Source organism: Pituophis catenifer, unplaced genomic scaffold (assembly GCF_029215685.1).
Source record: "Pituophis catenifer annectens isolate HBS135680 unplaced genomic scaffold, rPitCat1.0.hap2 SCAF_3, whole genome shotgun sequence".
NCBI classification, from domain to species: domain Eukaryota; kingdom Metazoa; phylum Chordata; class Lepidosauria; order Squamata; family Colubridae; genus Pituophis; species Pituophis catenifer.
The window spans coordinates 49,843,265-49,856,993 of NW_027256883.1; the positions used below are offsets into that span (position 1 = coordinate 49,843,265).

The 13,729-nt window shown below is 37.6% G+C and overlaps 1 protein-coding gene across 1 annotated transcript in view; it reads right to left on the reverse strand.

Annotated features, from left to right (window-relative positions):
* GREB1L (GREB1 like retinoic acid receptor coactivator) overlaps window positions 1-13,349 on the reverse strand; it is an 80,737-nt gene extending 67,388 nt beyond the window's left edge. Inside the window, exons 1-3 of the mRNA XM_070942348.1 lie at window positions 13,193-13,349; window positions 12,847-13,044; window positions 1,047-1,223 (exon numbers count right to left, since the gene is read on the reverse strand). Of these exons, the coding sequence (XP_070798449.1) occupies window positions 1,047-1,223; window positions 12,847-13,044; window positions 13,193-13,349 (532 nt within the window). The remainder of the gene's footprint in view (window positions 1-1,046; window positions 1,224-12,846; window positions 13,045-13,192) is intronic.
* Between the last annotated feature and the right edge of the window lie 380 nt (window positions 13,350-13,729).

Consider the following 13,729-nt stretch of genomic DNA (forward strand, 5'->3'; position numbering starts at 1 on the left):
AGGACAAATGAGGAGGAAGCTAACTATCAGATCGCAAGAACACAAGTTAGTGATCGGACGAGGAGATCCAAACTCATTGATAGCCTCACATTGTAATGAACAAGGACATACATTCAATTTCACTACTAATAAGATTGTTGGCCGAGCAGGTACAAAGATAGCCAGGGAAATTATTGAAGTTTGCGAAATGGGATCCTTCTCGGTCAACAGGAGTGCTGATTTATCATGAGTTTATCAGGTACTTAGGAGGGGAGGACTTGACAGCACAAGGAAACAACAGCAAATGACTTTGTATAAAAAAGAACACCGCTTGGGGGGGGGGCGAAAGCCCTACTAAGCAGATATATACAAAAGTATGAAGGCTATTGCTTAATGCATTGTAAGCCACCCTGAGTCTCCGGAGAAGGACGGCATATAAAATTGAACCAATCAATCAATCAATCAATCAATAAGAAACCACACCCAACCAAGCACCACATAAATACTATGCATAGAATAGTCAAAGCACACATTCTGGTAGTGAAAAGTTCCCTGAGGATGGGCTCCAGCACAAGTCCAAAAATTTGAAAGACTAAACCTCTGATCCTGGTAACCAACCCAGATTGGATCCACTCATGTGTGAAAAATGGTCATAAATCACTTTTTTCAGTGTCATTGTAACTTCAAATTGTCACTAAATGAATGGTTGTAAATTGGGGACCTCCGAGAGAATTGACGAAAAAGAAAGGCCAAAGACAGTCATTCTAGTAAAGTATGTAACTTTCTTAATAAACTTTCCCTTTGAAGAAAAAAAATCCTTTCGATCTCAACCCTGTCTCTATAATGAGGCTCTTAAGGTTTGCTAATACTGACAAATAAATAGACTGCACTTAATAAAGTGCAAGATTCCAAACAATTTTTTCTCTAATGAATAAGCTTTCAAAAAGTATCTTAGAATAGTACAGGGAGAAAGCTCTGAAGTGAATCAAACCAATATAACATACTGTAAATTCAGTTCACTGTAAAGCTGTCATATTGTGAGGAATAATAAATGAATTTTCATTTACCTAAAAGTGCATTTTTTCCATGGTCATCTGGCAGAAATCTTTTATCAACAGCACAGACTAGAATATGCTCAGGAAGATTTGGAGACTTAGCTCCAACCAACAGGAAGCCTGGTGGGATATCAATCTGTTCCATACGCAGCGATACTAATCGCAAATCTTTGCCGGCTTGACAAAAACCTGAAAAGAAATGATACATCATGAAACAACCATTTAGAAAAACTTCCAAGTACACTGGTCACTCTGGGCTTCATATTTCTAACCCCTTCCCCTTTCACAAAACAGCTACCTGGTACATTAGTTTATCATGGGCAAAGAACAGCTCAAGCAATTTCAACCATTTGGTATACAGATGATTTACCATCTGGAATCAAATATTGTGGGTGTAAGACACCCCTAGGCTGGGTGGATGTGTCTGTGTGTGTTCCAGCGTAACTCTAGAATGCCTGGGCCTTTAAGGAAAGCGAATGCGGCATTCTAGAGCGGCAATTGTTTGTGATGTCAGTTCCTCTGCAGCTTCTTCTGGAAAGCCAGCCATGATGTTCACCCTCCAGTGGACCAATGGGGAAGTGCCTGATGGATTTGAGGCAAAGTGCCAGGATTGTAGACAGGGCAGGAAAGAGGAGCACATGGGAGGGGTAAGGAGAGGGCAGGGATGATGGAAATGGGAGTAGGGGGAAGAAATGCCCTTCCCAATGGCTTCCTATCAGACAAACGCTTCGACATCTATAAATATCCGGGCAACGCCGGGTTATCAGCTAGTTAGATATATAAAACAAATGTAGGTTCATGAAACAAAATTAGGAGTTTATGCACTGTGTTGTGCTGCACATATTTTGCCTCCTCTTTCTTCCTGCTCCTGAAAAACAATTGAAAAGATGCCTTCCTTTTCTCTTTGTGAATCAAATGTACAGCTGTGTACTATCAACCTAAACAACATTACTTTCAATAGGATGCCATGTCTGGATGCAATACAGGTAAACTGCCTAATCAATTGGAAGATGCTGCTAAATTCCTAAATCCAAACAGGTTTTCCCAGCTGCTCCAGATTGTTTGGATTAAACTAGCAGTAGTCTATAGCATCTCATGGCAACTTTGCTTTAATAGAGAACATTAGATTAATGAAAAATGAATGTGAGTCACAGGCTCATAGACGTCTACAACCATGCACAATATTTTCATCTACAAAGAAAGATACATGGCACCAGGGGTGAAATCTAATTTTTTTTGCTACTGGTTCTGTGGGCGTGGCTTAATTAGTGGGCAGGGCTTGGTGGTAAGGTGACTGGGTGGGCATAGCCAAGTCAATGTCACTTCTTTGCCCTTTTTTAACCTACAAAACACAACACAACACAACTGGCTCACCCACAATGTAAAAGCAGCTATGCTAAACCCAAAATGGCCCCGCAACAAGCAGGAACCTCACACAGCCACAAAAAGCCCCCCAAAAAACAACTTTCACACTTTATACACACACAACACAACACAACACAACACAACTGGCTCACCCACAATGTAAAAGCAGCTGTGCTAGACCCAAAATGGCCCCTGCAACAAGCAGGAACCTCACACAGCCACAGAAAGCCCAAAAAACCAACTTTCACACTTTACACACACAAAATTCCACATACAGCTTTGTGAGATTTTGTGTGTTTGTGTAGTTAGAGTGAAACACTACAGAAACACACTAAATCTCAGAAAGCTGCACAAATATTATTTTATTTTATTTTATTTTTATTTTTATATAAAAGCAGCTAAATTTAAAACTTCCTAAACTTTAAATGGCTAGGTCTAAAAAAAGAACTAAAAAAAACTGCAATTAACTATTTTTTTTTAAAGCTCCCAAAGGGGAAAAAAACTTACCCAATAGAATAGGGGTCTCCAACCTTGGCAACTTTAAGACTTGTGGACTTCAACTCCCAGAATTCCTCAGCCAGCTTTGTTGGGAGTTGAAGTCCACAAGTCTTAAAGTTGTAGATAGAGCTGCTCACCGATGAGCTTGATTGCAGACAGGGAGATTCAGTTGCTTGCTGACACAATGGATTGCAGGTATTATAGCGTTGCGACCAGCAATTAAGGTAAGCAAGCTAGGTGGGCAGGGGGGGGGGAGAGACTTTTTTTCTTTTACATGGCTCTGGCGATCAAAGCTGAGTTGCCTGATTAGCAGGCATCTCAGCTGGGATGGTCAGAGCTTGGCTCGTCAGAGCCATTTTAAAGAAAAAAAAGGCTCTGATGATTGCGCGGCTCAGCTGGGCATGGGGGGTGGGGGCAGGGATTTTTCCAACCAGTTCTCCGAACTGCCTGCTGCCATCGTTACCTATTCACCCGAGGCGGTCCAAACTGGGAGCATTTCACCCCTGCATGGCACTGTTTTCTGCTACAGATGGAAAACAGTGTGCCTGTTGCAATTACGGTATTTTGGTGAAGAGGAATTATTCAGAAGACACACTTTTTTCCAAAACCACTTCTCACTCATTCCTTCAATGTTGAAAATGCAAGGGCCACTTGCTTCTCAATTTAAAGCTGGGGCAAGCAATTTTCCTTCACTGTGTATCACCAGTGCTGTGGAGTCGGAGTCGGAGTCGGAGTCGAGGAGTCGGAGTCGGAGGAAATTTTGGGTACCTGGAGTCGGAGTCGGAGTCGGCAAACAATGCACCGACTCCGACTCCGACTCCTACTAAATTTAGATTGGAATTTTAAAAAAAGCAAGTTTAAATGTCCCAATTCACAAAAAGTTATAATTAATGACTTCTCTACTGTAAGAATAAAGACCAATGCATGCAGTGCCTCACGTAACCGCAAAATGAACACGTTAAGTGACCGTGAAGAAGCATGCTTTTCATGTGCTTCACTATAAGGCACGCAACGCACAATTAGGAGTGGCAATACTTATACTTTCCATAGTGTTGTGTTCTGCTGTTACAGGGAACGCAGCGCCCATGGGTAACCTAGCCTCTCACTGATAAGGGATTAAGTAAATATGTTTTTTGCAGGACTAGAGACACTTGCATAAGTGAAGGGAATGGAGGGTCAATAGTTCAAGACTGAAGCTGTAAACCATTGGAAAAACTGCTGTCATTCAGCTAAGGCTATAAAAACTTGTAAACTCTGATTGTTAGCTTAAACTTTAAACATGACTATGGGATTCTACTAGGGAAATCATGTTTTATAATAAATGCCCCTTCCTGGATCCTCCCACTGCCCTATCTTCAGCAGCAGATCAGCACACAAAAAGGAGAAGGCAGCAGCTTCTGCCCAACTACCTCTCTCTGCTAGAAGAGCTTAGAACAGCGGTTCTCAACCTGGGGGTCGCGACCCCTTTGGGGGTCGAACGGCCATTTCACAGGAGTCGCCAAAGCCCTCTCTGCCCCCCCCCATGCCTTCACTCACCCTCACTCTCTGCTCTGTTGGATCGCTGGCCGTTCGTTTACCCCGCCCACTCCCAATCTATTGCTGCCTCCGATGGCTAGAGGAAAAAAAACTGTTTAAATTCTTGCCACGGGGCTTCAAAGGGCCGCCCTAGAGCCAGTGGTGCAGCCCAACCATTTGTTAAATTGCTGGCTTGCCCCGCCCCTCCGCACCACTATTTATTGCCAATAAATAGTGGTGGGCGAGGGGCGGGCGACCCAGCAATTTAACAAATGGTTCGGTGGTTTTTTTGTAATTTTATTGGCCCACGGAGCTTCAGCATAGGCTAATTAGCCCTTGATTAGATCGGCTCCCGACCCCCAGCTGATTTGCTCTGAGCTGTTTTGCTCAGTGCTCTTTTGCTTGCTTGGAAAGACTGCAGATTTTTCCCCCCCTAGCTATACTGAAAAACGAAAGAGAAAGTAAAGCAGGCTGTTGGTTTTGCATGTTAGAAAATTAGGCAGGCAGATTTCTTTTCTTTTTCCTCACCAAAAAAGGTAGGTGCAAACAACGGGAAATTTAGGGAAAAAAGGAGATTTTAAAACACAAAAGAAAAAAAGCTCTATTTAACTAGGGAATTGTAATAATTGAGATACTATTAATTGTATATTGTGTTGAAAGCAGAAATGGTTAAGTTGTGGTTTGGAGGAATATATGGGGGAAATTATTTGGTTTATTATTATTGGTAAATATAATTAATTGATTTGTAAGAAATTGGATTGCATGGAAATAATTTATGAACCGGCCAAATACTCTGTTCAAAGAAAATACATTGTATGTTTGTATATGTGTTTCTAATTATTGTTATTTATTCATATTTGTTCTCTTTTATTCTTTAAAGTTTAACAATTCATTCTTTATCTTAATATCTTTATATTTGTTTGGGGTTGGCTTTCTTCCCTTTCATCTTTTTTATTGTACAGCAATCTTTCTCCTCAAACCTACCACCTCTCTCTTTTCTTTCCTTCTTACTTTCTCTTCCTCACCCTCTTCTTCTCCTCCCTACTTCCTCTTCCTTTCTCCTTCTCCTCCTCTCTTCCTCCCTCTCTTACCCTCACTCCTACTCTAATTTCCCTTCCCTTCCTTCATCCCTCTCTATTGCTGTATCCTTTTATGTATATGGACTACTCAGAGGGCTGAAAAAGTTATTTCTGACTGGTCCTCTCCCTTTTGACCAGTCCTCGAACTTACGACTGTCCTCACATTTTACGTTTTTGCCCTATCTTGTCACCATGGTGAAGAGAAGCAGTTGTGAAATGAGTGACATGGTTGTTAAAAATGCTGCACGGGCATAAATGTGAGGATGGTCATAAGTGTGAGGACCAGTCAAAAGTGCGAGGACCTGTCAGAAATGACTTTTTTCAGCCCTCTATACACATAGCCATGGCCACCCGGTCACATGACCAGCTAGCCACACCCACCCAGTCACATAACCTCCAAGCCATGCCCACAAAATAAGCCACGCCCACAGAACCGGTAGTAAAAAAATTTAGAACCCACCCCTGGTTGGGGGTCACCACAACATGAGGAACTGTATTAAAGGGTCGCGGCATTAGGAAGGTTGAGAACCACTGGCTTAGAAGAACTTGGTGGAACAGCTTCTTGGATTCAACTGTAAGTGTTTATATTGTATAGGACAAATCATGTCTAGGTTTAGTGCTGGGATATATAGCTTATTTGTTTGTATAAAGCCATGTACGTACAACTTACAAGACTGTGTATGTTGATATTAAAAATCTAATTATATGCCAGTTAGTATAACATATTTTATATTTTAGGGAAAGAGGCATCCTAAACAATGGCAAAAAGACTGCTAACAACAAACACAACAAAGTCTACTGTTTATGAGCACTTTGCATTATCAAGTGATGGAAAACATTACGTGTGCCAATGTATTAGAAAAGATGATGATGGTGAAAAACAATGTGATGCAAAAATTAGCAGTTTCAGTGGGCCTGATAAAAATGCACCTACAAGAGCATCAAATTTGAAAAGACACTTACAGCGTTTTCATCCCAAAGTGTTAGAAGCCGTGAATGAGAAAGATAGCAATGAAAACATTGCATCTACTTCTGTGACAAAAAACGTTCAGAAATCTACTGGAGAACAATCACAAATAAGAAAATTCTTTATATCTGACAAAGTTACCATAAGGATGACACCAGAAAAATTCAAACACCACATTATTGAAATGGTAGTAAAGAATAGTGTACCACTATCCTTCTTTTCACAGACAGCCTTTTTAGGCCTAAATGGAGAAATGGCAAAAAAACTTGGTGTTTCTCTGGAAAGAGAAAGTATAAGGAAACTTATAATTGAGGAGGCCAAATGTAAAAAGGAAGAACTACAGAAAGTTATGAAAGGACGTTTTGTCTTCCTTAAAATGGATGCATGCACACGTCACAGAGTCAATTATTTCGCTATTAATGTTAGATTTGTGGATGAAAATAACAAAACAATAACACGGACCCTCGGAGTAAAGGACACTCAGGCACATCACACCAGTGATTACCTTCAGAAGTTAGTGGAGGGTGTTCTAGAAGATTTTGAAATTAAAAAGGAACAGATTTTATGTGTTGTGACAAATAACGCTTCTAACATGTTGAGCACAATTGAGAAGATGAAGGCAGATGAAGAAGGTATCAAACAGATATTAGACTTAGAGGAAGACAGCTCTGCAAGTATTAGAGAAAGTTTAGAAACTGAAGAGAATGCTGACATTTTTTTAGACAACTTTGTTGAAGAAGCATTGAAGCTTGCTACTATTCATCATATGCGATGTGCTGTTCATACACTGCAACTTGCCATAAGAGATGGATTAAAAGATCGCCATGCAGCTACATTAATTGGCAAATTACGGCAAGTAACTGTTGCAGCCAGGGCCCCAAAAACAGATGCAATTTTGAAAAGACGTGCAGGAAAAGGAGCCATTTTGGATCAAACAACTCGCTGGGGAAGCACTTATTTAATGGTGAAGCGTTTGCTTGAACTTAAAGACTTCATAGAAGAAATGGACAATGAAAATCTTGCATTAACTGCAAGCCAGTGGACACAAACAAAAGAGCTGGAGAACCTTCTTTCTCACCCCTTCACTGTCACCAAGAGGTTGCAATGTGATGATCTAACCCCGGGTAAATTCCTCTTGGAATGGAAGAGCCTGTTATATCGCCTGAACAAAAATGGAGGGTTAATAGCTGAGGGCATTGCATCTTCAATGATGAAAAGAGAGAGTCTTTTGCTGGAAAATGAAATCTTGTTAGCGGCTATTTATGTCGACCCAATGAGCCGACTTTTATTGAACAGTAAACAGATTGCTACTGGGAAAAAGGCCCTCTATGATGTAGCAGTTCGCATGAAGGGATTACGACCTGAAATACCTCCACAGGAGGATGGAGTTCTTTTAAGCAATAATGGTAACTCAGAATCATCTTCTTCAAACGAAGAATTAGACTTTGATTCCTTCTTAGACAAAATGGAAGTTGCTAAAGGAAAGCGACGTCGCATAAGCGTTACAGAACCAGTAAATGTCCAAATAAAAAAATTCCAACAGGAGTTTTATAAAGCACTAAAAGAAGTTGAAAAGTATGATCGCTCATCAAAACTTACTGTTGAAGAAGCCATCCTTGTTTATCCAGAGATCGTTAGTGATGTGGCCAGAATAGTTACTGCAATGCCACCCACCCAAGTCAGTGTCGAAAGATTATTTTCAGCCCTAAAAATAATAAAGTCTGACTTAAGAGCCTCTATGAAAGAGGATCTGGCAGAGGCAATTCTCTTCCTTAGAACTCTACATTGAATTGATTTGCATTTGCTAAGCCTATAACTACATTTCAAGATTAATATAAACCATTTCTAGGTTTTACAGATTTTGTTTTTGGTTCATATAGATAAGCTTTGTTTTTGTTCTAAAACAACCAAATAATGTGGTTTGTATTTTTGAACTGGTAAAGTTCCTGTTCCTGATGTTTATGCCTGCTGCTACTATCCAGCAACTTGATTAATTAAATTAATAAAAAAAAATTAATAAAACTTTGTTGTTTTCATTGTGTTTGTCTTTTGCTTAAACTGTTCAATACAGTAGACTGTTGGCTTCCCAGCCAGTAGTCCTGTGGTAATGACATGTATGTTGCCTTTCTTTCCTTCAAGGAATGTATAAAATACATTCGCATATTAATACAGAGGAGTCGGAGTCGGGGAGTCGGAGTCGGAGTCGGAGTCGGAAGTACAAAAAACTGAGGAGTCGGAGTCGGAGTCGGAGTCGGAACATTTATCTCCCGACTCCACAGCTCTGTGTATCACACATACAAAAGGGGGGAGGGGGAGATACCCTAGGACTGTAAGAAATACCATTGTTGATGTAATGACATCACCAAAGGGGGAACAGCCAAATGTTCAGTCTGGGTTCATTTGGGGGAGGGTTTGGAAGTTCTAGTGCAAAATAGCTGTTTGAATTCCTCCAGTCAAGAACTGATTCATGTGGCAACCTGTTGCACTGTCTTATAGTTCGTACAATACAGTTTACAAGTTCCTCACAATGTCTATCTTGAACTTACTTTTTTGTAGCTTTAACTATGTAGCATCTGCTTTTGCTATATTTGGTTGAATAACATTTTGAGGAGGCTATTGTGTTTATATAAAATATAATTAAAAAGTCACATAGCCTTATACACATATATGTCTTACTATTTGTTTGCTTACAATGTGCTCATCCAACATTATTTGGGGCATATTGTTTAACAGTGATCAAATGATTTAAATGTTCCTTATGCATGTAATCATTTTTTTAGATCAAACACTCAGCAGTAACAATTACCATGAACAATGAACAGTAGCAATTACTGCTATGGTATATAAGAGAGAATGGCTATGGCCAGAGGCACATAGAGATGAAGATAAGGAAAGCAAATATCACGAGTGATAAGGAAGAACAGGGTGGTCTTAATTACAACCAACACTATTCCACAACTTTAGCTGGAAAAGTGCTGGAAGGGGCATTAACTGACAAAATGGTGTTACAAAGAGCAAAATAGATTTAATTAACTATAGAAATAGAATATAAGAGAAAGAACTATAGCCATTTTTACAAATTCTCTGAGAGAAATTCAAACATCTTAATGTTTTCATTTCAAGAACACTTCACTGTGCCAAAATCTATTGTTTACTGAAAGTAAAACAAAAAATCCATCCATCCATATTTGCTAACTCCTGTAGGAAAGACAAGTATTTTATTTTCTTTATGTGACTTCTAAGACACTAGATTTTTTTTTAAGTACATTTTTTATATATTCTTATTTACATTTTCTTACTAATTTTAACCATCATACATTCTGTAAGCTATTTCTGACTGAGCTAGCACCAGCCTCTTTCAGGTCTCATCCCACCATTGTTAAGCTGCATCACATACATTATTGCTGTTGGATGCATTAGATAGTGCTAAGGTATAACAAACATTCCTTTTCTAAGCAAAAACTGGATGGAGAAAGTGCTATGGGATTGGAAATCCTTAAATTCTGTAACATACTGGGTCACAGAAATCATTGCAATATGTTGCAATGTCCTTAAAATTACTCTTTCTTATTAAAAACATTTTAGATCAGCAATAGAGATAAAAAGGAAAGCTAAACAAATTTCTCTTTAAAGAGAACCCAAAAGATTCTGGAGCAAGGTGTCTGCACTATCTGTTCTTTAATTTACAATCTTTGTATTTGATTATTCTGTTAACTACAATTGAGAGCTGGGTCCTTGGATCCTTTGAAACTTAAGAAATATCAAAGGTGCAGCATTCATTAGATTATAGAAATTAAAGATTGAACAGTTCTATAAAAATGCAGACTGCTTATTTTAGCCAACATTAGCCAATAGCTATTGTGTTAAGAGAGAGTACATTATTATTTTCCAGAACTCAATCAGTGTCTTTGCAATTGTGTTGATTTGAACAAAAGACACATTAGCATTTTGAATTAAGGACTACAGCATGCGCTAAAAACAGCAAATAATTAAGGGATGCAAATTTACTTCTCTAAAGTAAAAACAAACAAAAAAAACCCCTTACATTCTTATTCCAAAGAAATGCAAAATACAAATCCCTGGAGCAATTCATTAGGCTCCATTTTCAATGGTGTCCATTCAATCAATCATTATTTGGAGTTTAAGAGCTTGCTGCTTTTCAGAATTGAATCAACATATCCATATCCTCTAATAAATTGCCAATAAGATATTTCTGTTTTCCAGAAATACTGATCTTTGCACTCTACAGTCATCTTTTAAGCAACTAAGAAGAAAAGACAGCCAACTCAGCTGTGAAAATATAAACAAAAGGTCTGAAATTGTGTAAAGCAAAAATTGTCTCTATCCCCCTCTATCCCCCCTTTCTTTAACAGAAACAATTACCATCTCTTTTGTGAGGTACAGACCTGTTTTTGTGCTACTTTAAGATAAGGATTTTGCATTAGAAATGACATACTAAGATTTACATGAAAAATGCAGTTCACAGTCACTTCCATTTGGCATTTTCACAGTTGCTGAGTAACTCAGAACTCAGTTTGGCTCTCTCTCATGTTGCATTTAATAACCAAACCACATCATCAGTAATAAATAATACCCTTGATTGTTAAAAAAAACAATAAAAACAGAATATACATCTTATAAATGTATAAGTACATAAATGTATATGGTAGGGCCATATCTACTACCTAATTGACCAGTTCTGCTTCAATAGCACCCCAGACAAATCACATGTTATGGTCTCTACATGAAGTTCAGGTTTTAAAGTCAAAAATCATTTGATCCATTACTGCAGTCTTTTCCAGAAAATCAACTGTATATTTTGGACTTGCCATATTGGATTTTTATGCCTACAAGCTACAATTGAGCAAAATATAACCAAACAAAACACAGGATGTTTACGGGAAAGTAGATGAGCTGGGTGGATGGAAACACAAGGCATAATACTTGCTGTTCTGATCCAAGAGAGGATTAATATTAATCTTACGAAATAGTTTTCTGCTGAACACATTCAGTACATCACTTGTTTTAACATGGCTTTCACAATTCCCATAGCAATAACTTAAATTTTTCATACAGCCTTGACCCCAGCAATGTAATTGCTATGATTTATATGTATGATTCAGTATATGTCTATTTTGGTCTCAGTAAATTCAGTGAAATCTGTTTCCAGGTAAGCATGTTTCATATTGCAATCTTAATCTAGTGCAAATAATTTGTCAATCTTTTGGCAAGAGAAATAAGGGTAGGAAAGCACAAAGGTCATAGAAGTGAATGAAGTTTAAAATGAAACTAGTCTGAAGAGAAGTATATATTTGTTGGCTAAAACAACCTCCGTAGTATTTCTCAAGAATCTCACTTCTGTAAATAAATTTCTCTTCTGGTGTATTTTCACCTTAGAACTCTCTACAACCTGAACTGCACTTTATGTGGAAATTTTCAGATTTGGGAAGTGGGAAAGGGACAGCTTTCTTTATTGAACAAAACATTTTCTTCATATAAATTGTTAAAATATATTTTTGCCTGGTACCACCAGAAAGACAAGCCAAATTGTATCTAAAAATATAATCTAAATTTCTAATTTTAATTGTAAAGTTAACCAGAATAGTACTATTCAAGAAATACATAGCCCATGTTTCATTTTTGGGTTAAGAAAAATACTGCTTGATTTATTCTGTATTTTTAGAAGATAATTAGAAGATATTTATAAGATAGTTTAGAAGAAAAAATTAATTTTCATAAAGGACAATGATTGAACAATATGTTGGATATTAAACATGTTAACTAAAATTATTATTAATATTTATGATATAGGATTTAAATAAACTATTCCTCCTGGACCACTTCTTACAATACCCTTTAAGAATATAAGAATTTGAGCTATTTCCAATATTGCTTGTTGCTCAAGTAACATTATAAACAGATTCAGACTTTAATCTTGCATTTAGTTTGCATGCAAGCAAGTCCAATTTTAACTGAATAAAAATATTTCATCAAGGAGCCCTAGATATTATAACATGTCAAAAATTCTATTGAACCAAATAGGGCTAGCTTCAAATTAGAAGTAGATATTATATTGTCTTTTTATGACTTTTTTTAGATTTTGTTACCAAAAAAAAAAAAAAGGTTATATGTTCATATCACAAATGTATCCTTAGCATAATTTATTTCTTTCTAACTTTGGACAAAGTAGTATCTGCAGGGTATGATCCTTCTGTGAAACTAACACAACCATCATAAAGCAACTGCTGCCCTTTTCCTGTATGCCTGTGACATCATAATGTATAACATATACAAAGGAGGCAAACTCTTTTCATCATTTAATAACTGCTCTGCCACAGACACCTCTGATTCTGCTTTGAAATGTTAGATAGGGAAGATTTAAACCAACCATCAGTAGTGCAAGATCCTTCTGGGGCAGGTTTTTGTGCATATGGGATTGGCGGACTATTAGAATCAGACATGTCTTCATCCTCCTCATCTTCTTCTGTTTCGTTAATAGTCTGGCTGGTGGAAAAATCCAAACTTCCATTCTGTGTGTAACGATGCATCAATTCTTTGTCTAGCTCTTCCACTTTTGGTTTCACATCTGGAATGCATGATTTTTTTTTTTTAAAAAAAGGTCAACCACATATTCCTTTAAAAAAATATACATCTGAAAAACTTCTTTAAAAAATAATAATAAACATTTTACATAGCATAAGAACAATTAGAATATGCCATACTTGCTTGGTTACCTTCCGGCAAAATAGGAGGCTGCTCAGGATCAAGGTAGAGCTGGGAGAAGATGGGCCGAGGAACTACACTATTACATCTGAGGGAGGCCTCTATGGAGTTATGAAGAGCTTCTTCAAAACGGGCAGATTTCAGTTGCCCTGCATAAGAATTCCCCATGATCTGTTAATAAATAAAATAAAATGAAATGAAAATAAAATAATAAAAATAAAATAAAATATAATAATAAAAATTAAATTAAATTAAATTAAAATAATAAAAATAAAAAATAAAATAAAATAAAATAATTAGGGTTTCATTCTTTTATTATGGAAAGCAGAAGTGATGTTTGAACCAGTATTTTGCAGCAGTCCACATTGCAAGGATAAAATATTAGCAATGGTAAAGAAACCATTAAAATACCATCTTGACGAAAGAGTGTTTGTTCTTGATTTTGCCAGTCTGCTTTTCACTAATAGAGCTCTTTTCGGCCACCTTTTCTTTTACCTTTTACCTCTCCTAAGCATCAGTGTCAATTAAAGTGGACCATGACAGACTTC